Genomic DNA, 19067 nt, shown 5'->3' on the forward strand with positions numbered 1-19067 from the left:
CAAGAAATGAACAGTATTCTCAAGACTATGCTTTTTGCAGATGATGTAGTACTGATAGAAGAAAATCATTGTGATCTACAAAATAGCCTGGAAAGGTGGAGAAAGATCCTGGAGGATAATTAGCAGGAAAAAGACGGAATATTTGTATTTACCATTTGAAGACCCAAATGCTGTAACTCCTTCGATGCAATTGGATGGAGTAACATTAGCCAACTGTGACTCATTTAAGTATCTGGGCTCACTCATCCACAGAGACGGAGGATGTGCAGCGGATGTCAACCATAGGATAGGAGTGGGATGGATGAAATTTAGATCCGTAACAGGAATTTTGTGCGACACGAAAATGCCAATAAAACTTAAAGGAAAGACATACCAGACTATTGTTAGACCCGCGATAATGTATGGCTCCGAATGCTGGACTATGTACAACTCCTACTCTAGGCAACTCGAATCAGCAGAAATGCGAATGCTTAGATGGACGGCAGGAGTATCATTAAAAGATAAAATTAAAAAATCACGCATTCGTGGTAGCCTGGGTGTCACTGACATAAACAGTAAGCTAGAGGAACGACAGTTAAGATGGTATGGGCACATAAGACGGAGACCACCAGACCACACAGTGAAGCAGGCAATGTCTATAGAGCTTCAAAGACAGTCATCCAGAGGTAGACCAAAGAACTCCTGGATGACCCAATGCTCCAAAATCCTACAAAGAAACGGCCTAGATGAAAGCGACACTCAGAACCGAAGAAGCTATAACCTGAGAACGAGAAGAGCCGACCCCAACAGCCTACCTAGGCAATGAGTTGGGATAGTGCTAGGAAGAAGAAGATATTACTATAAGTAGGTACTTTATCTTGTTTGGAAAGATTATTTTTATAATTTACTTGCCACATACATAAGAGTGATATTCTATCAGTCAATTTTATCAGTATGCAAAAACTGAATATGAACTTATTATCTTCTAACTTACCAGTAAATTTTTTTTTTTCGGTTTTGTCAGTTAACAGTGAGGTCATTCTTACACAAATCGGTATGAATTCAACAATTCGCAAAATAAATTAAAGAATTTAAAAAAAAACATAAATACTTTTGAAAGAATTTGTATACCGCAGTGGTAGTGATGTAGACCCGGGAATATTCCCCGGGAACAGGAATATTCCCGGGAATATTCCCCGACATGAAATAAATTCCCGAAAACGGGGAATTTATTTTATTTTTAATAAAATGGTTTCTACACTTCTCTTGGATGCTTTGTTGAGTGTTAGCAGTTATCTAAGACGACATCCCCTGATCTAGGGACTTCCCTACCACTTATCCTCTCTACTGTCACATGCCGAAGAGAAGCAAATACTGGAAAAGGCGGCGCTGCGCCAAGAATTTGCTATTGCTCCAAACATCTGGCTGCTACCCTACTAGATCCAGGTTCCCAAGGACATCTGCTAAGCCACGCACAGAAACTTGAAGCACTTGAATTCATTGACCAAGTAGCAAGTCATATGGAGACTGTTGATAGTGCAAATGTTCTTGTTGATTTAGTCAATTATAGGGCTAAAGAAGAATCATGGAGTAAGGCATTCCTATGGAAGTGTGTCGATAAAATCACGCCAGTGACCTGGTGGAAGGGGATGTGCGGATGTTCTGATTTGTCACAGGTTGCCATAAGAATATTGACTGCTCCCATTACTTCAGCAGCCACTGAGAGATCTTTTAGCACGTTTAGTCGCATTCATACAACACGGAGGAATCGTCTCACAACTCAAAGAGCAGGGAAAATAACATTTGTGGCACACAATTGGAAACTTCTTTCCTCTGAAACAGGCTCTCAAGTTGCTCCCAAGAAAACCCTTTCTTCCACAGATGAGCAGATTGCTTCGCATAGTAACGTTTCAAACCTATCTGGTACTCGCAAACGCAAACATCCAATTGACTGCTGAGGAAGAAGAAAACGTAGATAATCCTGAGTCAGCAACAACTTCGTCCGGGTCGGATGAAGAAGAAGAATATGAAGGTGAAAGTGGAAGCGAAGTTGATAGTGTCAGTGTCCAATCGGTATCATCAGATGAACAGTAACGATCTGTGAAGTTGTGTCATTTTTACAGTTTTATGATTGATTTTTTTATATGTACCGTTTACTAGCATAAAGTGTATATAGGCTACTAATACTGTACAGTATACAATTATACAGAGATACTACTTACTTTAAAATAATTTTTATCTATGTTTTTTTGTTATTTTTCTCTTGGATCCTATTCCTATATATATATGGGAATAGTTTTTATGGATCTATCCTGCTCTATATGTACCAAACGTGTGTATATTTTATTTTTTATTTAATAAATATTATTCTTTTTCAGGTATTATGTTGTTAAAATCAAAATTCCCAAAATTCCCTGTCCAGGGGAATATTCCCGGGAATATTCCCAGGAATATTCCCCAGAAATAAATTCCCGGGAATTTATACATCACTACGCAGTGGTGACCATGCGCAAGTAGACGCAGCGCGACATCACACAAAATTGCCTGCATTCTTAATTTTTTTAGGCCATTAATTTCAGTTAGTTTTTACTGGTTATTAATATTTTTTTATAAATTTTTGGTTATCATTTTGATTTGACAGTAAAAAAAATTTTGAAACTGTTCAATTTCAGAAAATCATTCTATTTTAATTTTGGTACATAAAATGTTGAACTTTAGAATAGTAATAGGTTAACTTTTTGAATTACTGTGAACTCAATATGAATATTTTGGAACTTTGACAAAAAATTGAACTTTAACCGGTCAGCAACGTAAGCAGATATACACGATAAAATAACGATAGCAGTCAAGTACAATAAGCGTGTTTACACGTCAACGCGTGTGTTTCCACAAAAATCGTCATAACTCCGTTATTCTTCTAGTGACATCCCTAAAACAAAAAGTAAAATATTTGTATTGAATGAAGCTTCACATCTCTATTCAAAGTTATCCATAGAAACCCGTAAAAAGACCTACTCAGTGGAAGCAAATTTTACCCGCCAAATCGTAAAACGACGCCAAGAAAGCCGTTTGACGTGCCGACCCGCCTCGCAAGTTTAATTATTTTTTTAAAAATATATTTTGTATGAAATGGTCAAAAAGTGAAGTGACAGAATTGTTTATTGTACATTTGTACGATGAAATAAGTGTTTTTTTTTTACATTATCCGTGAAATAGTATCGTTTTTACATAAAACATTACAGGTGAGTCATTTTTACAATTTTTTCATGTTTCCATTCTAAATTTAAATATTTACAAATGTTAATATTTATTTATGATACAACAATTTGAAAGCCTATTTTGTAACCTTTCTAAAACAGTTTTTACTATTCGGCTCCGTTCAGTAATGTTTCATTTATAGAGCTTTGATTGTGAGGCGGTAATAACACAACGTTTTCGTGAAATTGACATTTCGGTAAAGACATCTTAGCTTCAAGTTCGCGAAAAGTCGGAGGGGTTAAAGCAGTATTTTCCCTGACGTAAACAGTTATATTTTATTGTAATTAAGTTGAACACCAGGTCACATTAATTCAATTACTAACAAAATCTGGATGAGGACAATGGCTAAAAAAACTCCTTTCGTGAATATTGCACAGTTTTTCCTGGTATTTCATACGCATTTTAGAACCACCGTGTTGGAAAGTTTAATATTGTGCAAAAGTAAGAAATTGATTCACGGCAGATATTTTAAAGCAGTCTTTTTTTTAATAAATAATAATTCATGTCATAAATATAATATAAAATATATGGAACTCTATTATTTATAACATAGGCATAAACAAGATAAGAACAAAAATAAACAGAAAATGTTTTAAAAATAAGATTGTAAACAATGCAATATTTTCGTCTTTGACGTAAATAGTTTCGTGATATAAACATAAACAGTTTGAGAACTCTTTGTTATCCTTTTATCGAATCGAGAACAACCTTTCGTTCTAAGCCCAATCTTAGATATCATACATATTAGTCATTTTCTCCGCAAAGCTATAATTAAGTCGAAAATTACAATGTTTTGTTTGCTTTGGACAATCCTTTGTCTCAAAGTTCACAGAATGTGACAACTATGAACTAGCCTCTAGTAGTGGTACTGGCGTGATAGTGGGATAAATGTATTTATCACCGAATGACACAGAGTTAACCATAGTAAAAAATACCATTAGTCATCAAGAAGTGAATACGGTGAGGATATTGCGTAGGCCGTAATATGATATCACAAAGCGAAAATACCCAACAGGCGCGAGAAAGTTATAATGGCGCTTATCAGCATCCGTAATCTCAACAAGAATAGACCCCCTGCCAAAAACTTTCACACATGCGAGATTAATCTACTCCAATTCTATAATCTATATCACGTTAATTACAATAAAAACAAACGTACCGCGATAGATAGGCACGTCATTATCTTTTCGGGAAGATGTGATTCGTTCTTATCACCGTCAAAAATAGATAACTTGACATCACTGCATTTATCGCCACAAAATGATAAACAAAGGCGACACACGGAGTAAAACTTTGGTGGCACATTACACATATTTATAAATATTTTACGAAAGGTGGGACGTTTGTGTACAAACTTAAACTATTCATTTATAAAAGAATTAAATAAGCCCGCTGCCTCAAAACAAAAAAGTTTTTCCGAGAAAATGTGTAATGCAAGCAGCAACCATGCAGCGCGATACATCGCGATTGTCAGCTCCAAGCACTTGTAATCAGTGCCATCTGTATTTCATCACAAAAACAAGTTCGGACGCTCACTAATACAAACACTTTCGGCAGCCGTCAGTCACTAATAATTTATTATTTCATATTTTTTTAATTATTAGTATTTTTAACTATTTACAATGTAAAGTAATCTTTCTTCTTTTATAGACTAGCAGTTCTCTTTTTTACATTTGCTTAAGAAAGTATATCTGGTTTATTTATCGACCTGATAAAACAACGTTATACTAAATGTCAGCAATCCCAAATCGATTATAATCCTAGTTCTACGTGGTTTATGATAAACATGTCAATTTTATACGAAACGGCAAAATTAGAAATGATAACTAGTTACTTTTAATTTTGAAAGGAAAATATTTGTTATGCTTCAAAAATTCTCACACAAATGCTTCTTTCCCGATAGTGACCTAAAACAACCCACTGTCTTTAAATTCAATTTTATATACATAATGCAAAAAGATTTTTGCGCAATCTTAAATGAACGGTTACGGTGATGGTGTGTTAACAAGAGACGATCACTTTTATCATTAATTTATCGACTCTGGCGCTTAGGTTGTTGTGCGTTGAGCTAAGTGCTCAACTGTTGTGTATTATTTATATACAATATATTATTGGTTGTTATGATAAATTTTAATATCAAGAGGGGCGCCTCATCCAATACAAAAAAATGTTTAACAGGCTAGTTTTTCCCTTTTCAATTAAACCCATACAAAGAACATAACTTTACAAAAGAGCCTCTAAGTTTGGGAATTTTAAAAATAAAGGAAAAACCTAACATAAAATCCACTTTTCATATGTCGCATCGATAGAAAATGGGCGCAAAGTGAACACGAAGAATTCGTCAAATTTCAATGAAAATGCATTGTTTTGCTTCTTCGTGGACTTCAGTTATTCCTTATTGTTATTAAATTAAGTGTTTTTTTAAATAATTTTTGTATCGAAAGAGGCTTGCTTCTGGATATTTACGGTTATTATATTATAGGCAAATAAACATAAAAAGTCTAAATATCACAGTGTGTTACTCTTACTCCAAATCTCACAAATGACAATCTGATTTCTAAAAGCTAGCAACATTTTTATAAACGTCATTGGCCCGATCTCTCATCTTTGTGATTACTGTGATAAAGAAACTTAATTTTATCTAATAACGAATAAAGACGTAAAGTTTTCTTTATTTTTTCTGTATACATAATAACTTGATAATGACAGATTATTATTTTATTTTTAAAATGCCCAAATGACTAATGTCAATTGAAAAATAATATTATTGGCGGTGATTGGCGACTGAACACTAATAACAATAACTATTTAAAGGTTAATCAGTCTGGAATGGAGGATTTCTTATACTATTTCATGGTACTCTTGGTGGTTTTACCTGTATTCTTGTTCTTCAATTTGTGGGCCGGGTTGGGATGGGGCCTATTCAAAAACAATTGATGTTAGCTGCTAACCTAACCTTCAAATGAGTGATTAATTTGAATTAATAAATACTACATGAAAATGTGCACCTAAAATAATAAAGAAAATTGTGATTTCTTATTCGTTCATTATTTTCCTGTTGCTGTGAGTTACCTAGATCAGTTTTAAGTCTACCAAGCTTTGATTACACATTACACGTTAGAATGCAACATTATACAACAACTGATTGGAGATTCAATATCAAAAAACAACACAATGATATTTATTAAGCCAACAGCTTAACCTAATAAATTCCGTGTAGTTGAGTAGATTTACGAGGGTGGATGTAAAGCTATTAAGAACTCGGTTGAAACTGAAACCACAGGTTAGCCAGTTTACCGTTTGTTGTCAGTACTGCGGCGCTGCTATTCCAATTATGAATTGTGTCTCGTATGACAATTGTATAGATCTTACCCAAGTTCACTCCTAAAGCTTATGACTTCATCATTTTGGAGATATCATATAATATATAACTTTTTCATCAACAACAGAAAACCTCATTCAGAATTTTCATAGTAAAAACATAAATTCCCAAATTTATATTAGGTCGGGGAATATTCCCATTCCTGGATGCACATCCTATCTTCGGTGCCATTTCACGAGGGCCAGTGCAGCTTCCTGTATTTAGCTTACCTGATACATACAAGCTTTTACCTCGGAATTCAATAATATAGTTCTGTAATTTAACAGGTAGTTGTGAAAGTACCAAGTTTAGTACTCATATTTGCAGGGTTGATAATACACAAATAAAAAGAACGATTGGTTTTAAATCTGAAAATGTCTTTATCAAATTGAAGGTAAACAAAATTATCACAGAAATACTTAATTATATTTCTTTAAAATAGGTAACATTAGTAATAATATATATGCACATTACAAATATTCAATACAGTTTAACGATGGCAACGCGGGACGGCTGTCACTCTTAAAGATAAGTATGTATACGTAGCAAAACTACACTTCAAGTTTATAAGTAAACTAACATTTGATAAACTCTCTCACTCCAATCGGGTCGACATTATACGGCTGCCTTTACACACTCATCAGTTAAATTATTATTAATACATATGCATCCAACTTATGGTGGTTTAATTAATGCTCACTTTAGAACTCGGACACCATTACATCTCTAAGTTTATGTGCGGTAAGATGGCTCCTTGTCAACACAATTTGCTGCTTTTGTCAATAAAGGCGAAAGGGCCTAAATAAAGATTTGGAATAGAAGTTGACATGAGAGAAACAATTCTCCACGCGCTTTTGTTCTGTTAACGGTGGAATTCAACGAGTTTTTCATTTTATATGAATGACACCAATCGTGTTGTGCACAACCAACGTTGTGTTCGCAATTACTGTGACATTATCTCCGAAATATTCATGCAATTACATAGTGTAAAAATATACATACTATCTTTGTGAAAATGATATTTTACTTTTTCTATATCTAAACATATAAAAATGCCTTCTCTGTTACAAACATGTTACAATTCAATACTTAACCTATGCTATAAAAATAAGATTACTCACGCCCTGTTCCGATTGGGAATAAAAAGGCTTCCGAATTCATTTTCTATGCAAAGACAATCAATGGCAGAAAATGATTACAAATCGATTAGTATTGCACGCCAATTAATTAAATGTTCCTTGATTTGAGTAAAACAATACTATGCTATAAAAATAGGGTTACTTACTCTAAAGCTCCTTTATTTGAGGAAAACATTTAAATAAATAAAATAAGATAAACAGTGGGGTCGTTCCCAATATGAATGTGAGAGGTTACAGTGGAGCTATCAGTGGTATACTTGGACTTTAATACCTCTAACAATAAAATCACTAAAGCCATTTCAAGCTACGTTTCAATTCTGAATGGTTGTCTTTCATCAGGACAATACTGACTAATACTACCAATATACAACATACAATATACAATACTACCACTCGATATCTGAAACTAACGACATCACTTGCCCACATTATATGGATGTCATCAAATTGGATAATAGCTTTCACATTCATGTTGAGATTAGATACACTTAATTCTGCTAAGTAAATAATATAGTATTTGGTTTATATATCGCTGGATATCATCAGCTCCTCCAGCCCCATTCTGCCAACGTGTCTCCACACTCGGTAGCGGGCCAAGTCCTTACGTGTCACCATTCCAACAACCTTACAAAATAAACATTAACATTTAGATAATGAAGGAAGGTCTTCTTCTATAACAATAAATAAGAGATACGATAGGTACCGTAATATCTGTAATCCTTATTTTTTATTATAAGTAACTTGCAGCTAGTTATTTGAAGCACCACTTTAATTAGTCTCTAACCAATCTGATCACGTTTGGATTCGGCCGCACTTATTCCAAAAATAATACCTCCAAATATTTATATGGAAACATATAAACTGGTTCATGCAGAAGTAAATGAATCCACCTATATTTCACCGTTTTCAGATTTTTCCTGTGTTTTTCGATTTTCATAATTTTTTTAAGGACGGGTTGTTTCGGAGAATTTGAACAATTATTCGAATTTCAAAGTTAATTTTCAAGTTCTGTGTAAGATTTTTTCAAGTTCTGTTATTATTTCAGTTCTGTCAAGCAACTAGCCTATAATGATATAAAAACAGAACTTGAATAGGAATTTCACAGAGACTGAAAATAAACTTTGAAATTTGATGAATTGTTTGAATTCTGCGAAACAACCCAACCTTTTGTAAAATTTATAAAAGTTCGAATTCTGCATGTTAGTTTCGGAAATTGTCCTACCTTGTACTTATTTGAGGCAATTTGAATATTAATATTTCTGTATGTTGTTACTTTGGTCTGCTGGAAACGTCTATAGTAACAGACATCAAAAAGTGTCATTTTAACTCGTAAAAACAAATGTTCAATTTTTATAAAAACAATTTTAAATGGCGTTTTACACGCAGACTTCAAAACATTATTTAGAATACTCCATGAGAGGAACATTATTGACATCTTTCAGTATTCGATAGAAGCAATCAAGCTAGCGACTAAACACATATTAGTTGATTGTGAGATGTTCAAAATAATCTAATCTTAATTCATTCAAACCATCCAAATTTGGGCAGCTATCGATCAACTGCTTACATATATTTGTACGAATTTGGACAGCTATCGCTCGAGTGGTTACTTATATTTGTACAATTTTACAACTAATATCAATCTCAATAAAACTCTTCTCACCATTTTCTTGTTATTATAATTCTTTTAGAACAGTCTTACAATTTAACAGAAGGGGAACAGCGGGAAACAGTAACATTGCTTCTAGAATTACTAAAAAGCCTAATTTATTAAAATGTACAAGTACAACTTTTACAAACCTCATTAACATCGTTGACTATGGGCAAATGGCGCATGCCCAGAGCTCGGAATAGTCGGAACATCCTGGGCAAGGAGGCACTGTGGAGCAGCGTGTAAGGGGCGGGGTTCATGAAGGGGCGCAGGTCTATCGTATATGTCTTTTCCTCTTCAGAAATATGCACCTGAAAATTAATAAGGTATATAGGATTGCTCGAAAACTTGAAAAAGCTACAAATCTGTATGTGAATTGCTTTGTCCAGACTCCGAAAAGCATGCGACGAATGAGCTAGAAAAAATTGTTATGTTTGACTTTCATATCTGACAGGTTGACTGGACGGGTAAAAACACATTTTTAATTATGTATGGTAAGTTTGAGGTTATGGTCTTGGCATATTTGACATTTTCTTTATAATAATACTGATTGTATTTTAGAACTGGTTTCAGCATCGAGGGATTTTAATATGTATACACATTATTACAGTCATTGTTTATAATGCTCAGTGTATTGTAAATACCAGTATTTTGTTTAGACGTACAGATGCATTTTTTCGTAGTAATTGCAGGTTTGGAACACAGATAAATTGTTTAACAGATGTGGTCACGGATGTATTTTTGCACTTTATTACAAAACAATAACAGTAGTGATGAGATGCTGATAATTTCTTTTTACCATATTGGTGTAGCCATTTAAAAGCATAAAATGATTGTAACCGATGATATGTTGATATGTTTGTAATATGATTGTAACCGATGATATTTTTATTATTTTTTTTTAAAAAGAAAGACAAACATTCCCAGGTTACGAATAACCTGACAATATTTGAAAATCTCCTACTACCACCACAGTAAGCTGAAAATGTTGCTTGTGTTGTGGTGAAGGACTTAGCCAGCCGAGGAATTGAACACACTACGCCTGGGTGGGACTCAAACGCGATGTCAACTCGGCCACCGACCGGTCAACATCGCGATTTTTTTATGTTTGTAAAATGATTGTAACCGATGATATGTTGATATGTTTGTAATATGATTGACTGCAGCGCCCTCCTTTTTGTCTACTATTTGTTGACAGACTGTACTCATTTTGACAGTCCCATATTATACACTCGGCATCGCACATCTCCAAAAATAAGTATCAAGCGTAAGTTTCTCCGAGCCCCGAGCCAATACATCTAACACAAACAATATTGATATCCATTGAAAGTACATTAATTTATTTATTGAACGCCCCTAGTGCTTTTACAAACATAATACATACATACAAACTACATTTTGCACATCCACAGTCATTACTCTGCTTGGTTTCTAATGGTTTACATTTCACCAAATGAAACAGTTCTATTTGAAGTCGTAAAATGTATTAAAGCGAACTTATATTTGAATATTGTTGAGCTAAATATATCTACAACATCGGAGTAAATGTTTCCTAAATGTTGGATTCTGAAATGATGACTCTTATCAGACAATAGTTTCATTTCATAAACGTTACAAATTTTCCAAGTACGGGACGTTGCGCATATACTCTTTACAGGTGTCACAACTTGTGCCATCTTCCTGGGAAATAAAAGGAGCAGTTCAAGTCAAATGTAGGTCATTCATTATCCGAACGTTGAAGAGGACACACATGAATAATTAGCGCTAGAAAACAACCCCTTAAAATGGACACCACTGCTGACGAAGCCGCTCAAGTGGTGGCACTACTGCAACCAGGGATGCGACAGTGTGATGTTGCTCGGCAACTAAACTTTATCAGTTTTGCCATTCAACGGGTTTTCCAACGGTTTCAAGAGACTGGTGTCTTCATACGGAGGCGTGGATCAAGGCGACGACGCTGCACATCCCAAAGAGACAATCACTTTATTGTCTCATAAGATTTTGCAATAGGTGCGATTTTTGTGACGCCGAGTGTATTTTAAAGCAGATGCGAGGTATAGTTATGTAATAATATATTAGTGTGTACACAAGGTAGCTAATATTGTACCTGATCAATGGTGGGGAACCTGGGGTATTCGTGTCTAAACATGTCAATGTTGACATTCAAGTAGTCGCCCCAGGAACACGGCGCCTCGTTGAATATCTTCTGCTGCAGCAGCACTATCAGTTGGGATCGCAATATTAATCCTCGGAACCTCTTGTACGTTTTTATTTCCCTCTGAAATAAATAAATAATGTATATTATAAGGCACAATATCTCTAAATGCACAAATGTTGAGAAAATGTTCACATCTTCACACGAATAGAGTCAGATTACACAAAAACAGAAATTGTTTAGAGGAACAGACCTTATGGAAAATGTTCACATCTTAACATAAATAGAATCAGATTACACAAAAACAGAAATTGTTTAAAGCAAGGCTGCCCAACCTTTTTAACAGTTGGGCGAAATTGACGATTTTGAATCACTGGCGGGCCACTGAATACCTGACGGTTCCTATTTCCATGGGGGGGAGGGGTTGTTAGAGAATTTCTATAAAACATAATTCCCCACAAAAAAAATTCAAAATGAGTGCTCCCCACAAAATATTTGAAATCCATGGGGGGGGAGGGGTTGTTACGGAATTTCGCTGAGAAAAAATAGGGTCTTTTCACAGTTTTTTTTTATTCTCTAAAAAAAATAAGTAAAAAATTACGATAATAATGGAATTTTTATTTTATTTTTACGACGATGAATAAATTTTTTATAACACTTTAAAATGTGCTATTTTTAAAATGCCGCCGAAACGATCATTTCGCGCCGAATAGCTCTGTGACGTCAGCGCCGTCGATTCTGGCCCTAAGTGATAGGTGTTAGTTAGTAAATGGTCCGTAAGTTACAATAGGGTCTTTTTACAGTTTTTTTTATTGTCTAAAAAAATTAAGTAAAAAATTACGAAAGTAATGAAATTTTTATTTTATTTTTACGACGATGAATAAAATTTTTATAACACTTTAAAATGTGCTATTTTTAAAAAGCCGCCAAAGCGACGTTTTCGCTCCGAATAGCTCTATAAGGTCAGCTTTGTCGATTCCCGCCAGTGTTACCATGTGCATGGTTTTTACCATGTTTTCATGGTATTTTGGGTCATTTCTAACTCCATGGTTCTTTCAATAAAACAATGTCGAACAAGACACCAAAAACCTGTACTTTCGAATGAGATACGAATTTTCAGCATGGGTCGCGTGGGGAAAATCCCAAACTTTAGGAATGTAGTTCAAACTTCAGTAGGTACCTATGGGTTCACATGATAACAATGTATATTTATCTACTTATTGTCTTTGTCAATAAATAATATGAATACATATTAAAAGAAATATTATATATCATGACTTTATGTAGGTACCAAAACTAACTGGCAGTGGAGTGCAGTGAATTTTCAGTGAGCAGATTGCTAAGATTGAAAAATACGACATTAATGATGTTATTATAGCTGAAATTTTTTTTTAAAATTTTTTTTTTGCATGACGTTTTATTAACAAAGGTAGGCAATTTTTAATTATACTACTATGGCTAAAAAATCTTCACACAATAAATTGACATTTCGAAAACAAAAAAATCATTTTCAGCTACAACAACATCATTAATGTCGTATTTTTCAATCTTAGCACTCTAGCTCACAAAAAAATCACTGCACGCCACTGCTAACTAGGTACTGTAAAATGTAGGAAAAAAATTATTGGAGTTCTGGGAGAATTTTTTCTCCCTCGTCTCATGGACCTGAAAAAGTTATTTAATTTTCATTATCATTTAATAAAGTTCTACAAATTTTACTTGACAACAGCAAAAAATTAAATATAAACTTTTGTTATTGTCCCATTATTGAAAGGAGAAATATAAAATCCGTTACTGTTGTTTTCGTATTTAAATTCTCAATAAAAAAAGCTTTAAAAAAGGCATGTTTTTTTTTCTTCAAAATTTGGTAAAACATGGTTTTTTGTTTTTGGGACATGGTAACACTGATTCCCGCCATAGGTGATATCTGTCAGTTTGTAAATGATTCGTAAGTCACAGTTGGTGTTGTTTGTTGTCTTCCAGTTTGTTTGATTTATATCGTTATATTTTTTCCGATGTCTTCTCACTTGCGATACAAGTATTGTTTGGTTCCTATGTGTGGGAAATACTACAGTAAAAACGCCAAATAAGGTGTTTTTAAGCTTTCCCAAGAACGAGAAAATGAGGAAAAAATGGTGTAATGCAATGAAACGGGATCAAAGAAGAAATCCAAGTATTTCTTTGAAAAGTCATCTTCATTGTTGCGAAGACCATTTTAATGTAAGTTCCTATGGGTTGAAAATATTCTATATTTATTTATCATAATTTAAGATAAATTCAGTATAACAACGATATTCTAATTTTGCGAGCATAAGCATGTTTTTTTTTCAAATCTTACGATTGTTTTGCAAACTGCTGAATATCTCTGCTGTAGTCATTGAGGTTTATATAGGTACTTAATGGCATTTATAATGTACATACATCCATTTAATGTTAATTTATTTATATTTTAGCTTGAAGAAGACATTGAAAATTATATGAGATGCAGATTAATGGGTGGTATCATGCACTTGAAAAAGAATGTTATTCCACATGAATTCGAGTGCCAAAAAAAAAAAATAGCCACTTCTCGGCAGACGGGATTGAAGCGTTTGCACATGGAAGTTATCAAAAGCGCTCTACAAGCAACCAACAACCAACCAGAAGAGCCAGAGCCACAGCCTTCCACCTCGGCACTGCCAGAAGAGCAAGCTGTAGCTGAAGCAGGACCTCTTCATGTTGCTACCCAAACTTGGTCACTTGCAACACAGGACAAGGCTGTTCAAGCTAACGTCAAATGTCATGTTCGTAGTAAAGCAACATCCACATGAAGGCGACAAACCGATATAGCTTGCTCACCAATGAAGTTTGATGTCAGTTTGACGGCGGAGAGGATACGACCTACACGAGCTGGTGCGACACATGTTGAACCCATAAATAAACCACTGGAACCTCAGGAAACAGGCTCATCGGATTCAGATATCATACTGGAGGATATTACGTATCGTCCAACTTCACCAGACTTTGCAGGTGACGACTTTGAGAGTCTCAGATGCGCAAGTCAAGCCTGATGGCCCTTGAACGGTTATGCCTAGGAATCCCAAAAAACATGTACCATCTGATATCCATTTTGGCAAACAAAATACCCACACCGGTAACAAATATTTTAGTAAGTTTAAAGAAAATCCGCTTGGATGACTCATTTGCCATACTGTCTCTGCAGTTTGGAATTTCTATACCATCTGTAAGCCGGATTTTTATGAAAACGGTCTTGTTAATGGACAGATTTTTAAAAAGCCTTATTATATGGCCATCTGCAAGCAAAATAAGGTATAATTTACCCATAAGTTTTAGATCAAGATATTCCAAGGTACAATCTATTATTGACTGTTTGGAAATTCAAATTAACAAACCCAATAATCCAATACACCAATCACTAACCTGGTCAGAATACAAGAGTTGTAACACGCTTAAGTACCTCGTGTCTTGTACTCCGGACGGATTGGTGAATTACATTTCTTGTGGTTATGGTGGACGCGCTTCAGACGCTACCATAGTCGAGGATTGCGGATACCTGGATGCTCTGCGGCCAAGCATGTCCATAATGGCTGACAGGGGATTTAAGAATATAAGTAATCTTCTTCAAATTCGACAGTGCGAGCTAATACGTCCCCCTAGCGTATTTACTAATGTGCTCTGTACTGCGGAAGAAGTAAAGCAAGCAAAGAGGATAGCTGCATTAAGAATCCACGTAGAACGTGTCATCAGCAGGATACGGGAATTCGATATGTGCAAAATGCACGCTTCTACACACCACAATCATATCCCCATCATGGATCAGATCGTAAGAATAGTTTGCGCTCTAATTAATCTACAAGATGTGTTAATTAAAGTGTAGAAAGTATGTGTATTATAAATGTTGACCAGATAACTCAGACAAGTGGCATTTTAGACTCCCTTTTAAAAGTTATTAAAAATTAAAAGTGATGAAAAAAAACTAGCTTATATAGGTTAAGTTAGATTATGGTTTATTTATTTTTATTTTTCATCACTTTCAAAGGGTTTCTGAAATTTCACTTTTCCATGTTGCCATGGAACCATTATAATTATATTTGTGTCATAGTATGATAGGAATAAATGATGATTGTGGTGTTTGAACGCATAATATGCATATACATTATATTTTATAGTAAATAATTACTTTTAATTTATTATGTATCAACATTATGTGTAATAAACCTACGTTACTGTATTAAGTATTAAAATAATGTTTTCTACTGAAATATAGTTTTTCTTTTACTCACCTAAATAAAAGTACTTAGATTATTACTATACATATAGTATATCCACATACTATACGTTGAAAAATGTTCCACTATATTCAATTGAAAGGTTATATCAGTAATGAGAAGGAATCCAAGGAAGGTAATAAAAATACATATGTACATGTCACACATCTACCCATTTATATTTAAGTTTTTTAAATATAGCATTGGACCAAAATTGGGTACATTTAATAATAAGTTCTTTGCATAATGCTTCATCATACATCACATTAGACTGTATGACTTTCTTAGAAGTCTCAAAGTCATAGTTAGCAACACAATAAAGTGCAGCCGGCTTCCGGGCAAAATGCATTTGTAGTTGCATCTGTGCCATGACTTTGGGAGTAGGTTCCATGGAATCGGTTAGGTAGTTTTTCATTGTCGACTCCTTCGCTGGGCATTTCACTTCAACAATGAAATCTTCTCCCAAAGCATCTGGAGAAGCACCAAAAATTGGATACTCCTTACTCAAAATGAGACCACACTTTTTTAATTTTATTTTATTAGTAGCCTCAATTACTTTTAAGACTTGTTCTTCGAGGATTCTACCACGCTGAATAGCTTTAGTCTCAAAGACTTTAGCACCGAGAATGCTTTCAACTAGTGATCCGTCTAGTGTGCAGCAGTGAGCCGCTTCATAAAACTTTGATGCCGTCACCCTACCGTAACGTAAGTTATGCCATAGTATATTGTCAGACTGGCCGATGGTTTTATAGGCTGCCTTCTGACAGGCCTCAACAGTCATTGCCTGTTTACAATATTCAATAAAGTCCCCGGGTGTGGAGCCCATATTATTTCCAAAAAAATTACATTCCATGATGTGGATTGACAGATTTTCAAGAGGTGTTGGGTTTGCATAAAACTTAGTTAACTGTGTATTTATGTGAATGCTAGCATCTATCAGCTCTCTTGCGAAACTCCCATTATCCTCTGGCAAATCCATATGTCCTATGGTCCCCATGTCTTTTGCTTTTATAAACTTCAGGCTTGTACCTATTCCCGCCATCTTGGGGCGTTTCCAATAACATTGGATTGAAGTTTTTGGAGGTTCCTCACTCCGTCTGTGGAGCCATGATAAGAAGGCAAGTGCGTGCTTACAGCCACCTGGAACAATGAGAAGATGCAAAAATTAAGTTAGTTTTATTTTGAATGTATGCTTATTTGGCGCCATTGCAGATTGAGGATCAGACATTTTTAAACATTAACTGCATACTTGGATCCATGTTGTCGGAGGGAGGAAACATAGAAACCGGCAAATCATTCTTCAGCCGAGCTGTTGAACTTAAGAATGAGTTTTAGAAACGACCCCTTCTCTTGTGACAAATGTTAACCGTGTAAAAATGTGGGGCGCCTGTTTGGCATGTTTCTCGACTATGAACCAATGCCGAAGGGATCAGTAACACTAGGTCCATCGGACTATCTTTCATTAAAATAACAGTAGAACAAGGATAGCATTCCCACCTAACACATGTGCTCTAAAGATTGCAATCTAAGTACAGGGTCAGCAGTTGTGTACTATCTGCAGTATCTATGGGTCCTGTACCGTACGCACAGCTTCTGAGAGGCTAACTTGACTCTGTCTTCGATGGCGCCCCAGTACCTGGGCTGGTCACTTAGAGTTACACCGAGCATCAATGAAATAATATCATTGCTTCCATTGAAGGAGACTAGTAGATATTAAAATGAGAGTAGAATAGAATACACAAATTAGGAACTAACCTTGGGATGCAGGACAATCTTCACACTTGCATGAATCTACAACCTCCAGTACTTCATTGCAAATCAGTGTTACTGTGTAAGCCTTTGTTCTGATTTTGTGCTCCGGAGTGACTCGAGCTTTCACAGTGCAAATATTGTCAATTCGTTTCACTTGGACATATCCCACTGCACTGTCTCCATAATTTTCCCGTGCTGATCTGTAATATACATAATATTGTTTATCAAAACATTAATCTACCAAACCATAGCATTATCAGCAGGCAGGAGGGAATGTTTTTTTGCAGATTTGACATTTAACATTACAATGAGAACAAATTTATTAACTATTTATATTCATAATTTAAAGGTGGAAACAATTCTACAACCTTTGTATGCGGTTGTAATGTTCAATATTCTACAGAGCATCTTCTGTCACGGAGGTTAGGAGGCTTGCTGTCTTGTTTCAATTTCATAAAAAGGGGCCAAAATAAACACTATTTGTTAGCATGTTTTTGAAATATTGAAATACATATAGGATTAGTGTGTATACAATATGTTTTTCTTACCTTGTCGCTTTAAAACCTCTAAATTCAGCACTTAAAAAATCACTATTTCCAGCTATAAAAGATGCCATCATTATAGCGTCTATTTTAGGCAAATTGTCCGACTGAGCACGTAAAAAACCGCTGTCAGTCATTATAACTACACAATATTACTAAATTACTATAAGAAAATAACACAAGCGTCTTGAATAAATCAAATATAACCGGTAAAAACTACAAATAATGTTTTGCCTTCTGACAGCGACTCGGCGTTCATAGAAATGAATGATGTTGACAGTCGGCGGGCGTGACGTCATGATTCGGTCAACCAATCATGGTCCGTTCGGATTTGCCCAATTTTAGGCTGCTTTTAAAATCATTAATTATGAATGAAAATATTAAAATTGGACGTTTTTAGTACGATAATCATAATCAGAAAATTAAACTTTAAATCTTCCACATATTTTTAACGGTATCCCTAGTTTGTGAAAATACCCTATTCCGCGCACCCAAAAACATCATATGTGATTCCCCACAACAATTTCAATTCCATTTGAATTCCATGGGGGAGGGGGGTGGCTACAAAATTCCATATTAAAAATATTATATCAAAAAAAACCGGTGTATTTTTGTTTAAAAAGTAAGTTCAACAGGTTAAATTTTTTCGTCGCTGATTCTAGTTCTGAGTAGCCTAAATAGCGATAAATCGCCTTCGTTGGCAACACTGGTGACCGCGCGCAAGCTGCATTGTTTGTTTTACCGCGGGCCCGCCACATTTTTTCAAATTGGCGGGTTTTTTGAAAATGGTTCACGCGGGCCACTTATAATTCGCCACAATGTGGCCCGCGGGCCTGGGGTTGGGCAACCTTGGTTTAAAGGGACAGACCTTATAAAAATACGATCTTTAAAAACAAGTCTACCTATTTACCTGATTTCAAAGAACCATCATTAAAAAAATTTCAACTCAAAATCATACAGTA

The 19067-nt window shown here is 35.0% G+C and overlaps 3 protein-coding genes across 5 annotated transcripts in view; all 3 read right to left on the reverse strand.

Moving 5' to 3' along the window:
- GATAd (GATA zinc finger-domain containing protein GATAd) overlaps positions 1 to 4688 on the reverse strand; it is a 34221-nt gene extending 29533 nt beyond the window's left edge. For both annotated transcript variants that reach the window (XM_089637981.1, XM_089637980.1), the window contains exon 1: positions 4397 to 4688. In XM_089637981.1, coding sequence (XP_089494107.1) covers positions 4397 to 4549 — 153 coding nt within the window. In that variant the 5' untranslated portion in view covers positions 4550 to 4688. The remainder of the gene's footprint in view (positions 1 to 4396) is intronic.
- A 2306-nt stretch (positions 4689 to 6994) lies between these two features.
- ClC-b (chloride channel protein 7) overlaps positions 6995 to 19067 on the reverse strand; it is a 35281-nt gene continuing 23208 nt past the window's right edge. For both annotated transcript variants that reach the window (XM_089637615.1, XM_089637614.1), the window contains exons 14-16: positions 11496 to 11666; positions 9538 to 9699; positions 6995 to 8361 (exon numbers count right to left, since the gene is read on the reverse strand). In XM_089637615.1, the coding sequence (XP_089493741.1) occupies positions 8260 to 8361; positions 9538 to 9699; positions 11496 to 11666 (435 nt within the window). In that variant the 3' untranslated portion in view covers positions 6995 to 8259. The remainder of the gene's footprint in view (positions 8362 to 9537; positions 9700 to 11495; positions 11667 to 19067) is intronic.
- LOC149418954 (uncharacterized) lies at positions 15972 to 18242 on the reverse strand. The gene is made up of 3 exons (XM_089637611.1): positions 18112 to 18242; positions 17567 to 17763; positions 15972 to 16951 (listed from the first exon to the last, which is right to left on the reverse strand). Exons 1-3 carry the CDS (start codon positions 18240 to 18242, stop codon positions 15972 to 15974), a joined length of 1308 nt encoding a protein of 435 aa, XP_089493737.1.

Source organism: Hesperophylax consimilis, chromosome 12, assembly GCF_061612785.1.
Source record: "Hesperophylax consimilis isolate HC1 chromosome 12, BYU_Hcon_1.0, whole genome shotgun sequence".
Taxonomy (NCBI): domain Eukaryota; kingdom Metazoa; phylum Arthropoda; class Insecta; order Trichoptera; family Limnephilidae; genus Hesperophylax; species Hesperophylax consimilis.

Bases quoted from the DNA above. Each gene is read 5' to 3' on its own strand.
- LOC149418954 (XM_089637611.1), bottom strand. From the start codon at position 18,242: ATGACTGACAGCGGTTTTTTACGTGCTCAGTCGGACAATTTGCCTAAA. The intron at 17,764-18,111 runs GTAAGAAAAACA...TGTATATTACAG, and splicing joins AGAGGTTTTAAAGCGACAAG to ATCAGCACGGGAAAATTATG. The intron at 16,952-17,566 runs GTTAGTTCCTAA...TCATTGTTCCAG, and splicing joins AGATTGTCCTGCATCCCAAG to GTGGCTGTAAGCACGCACTT.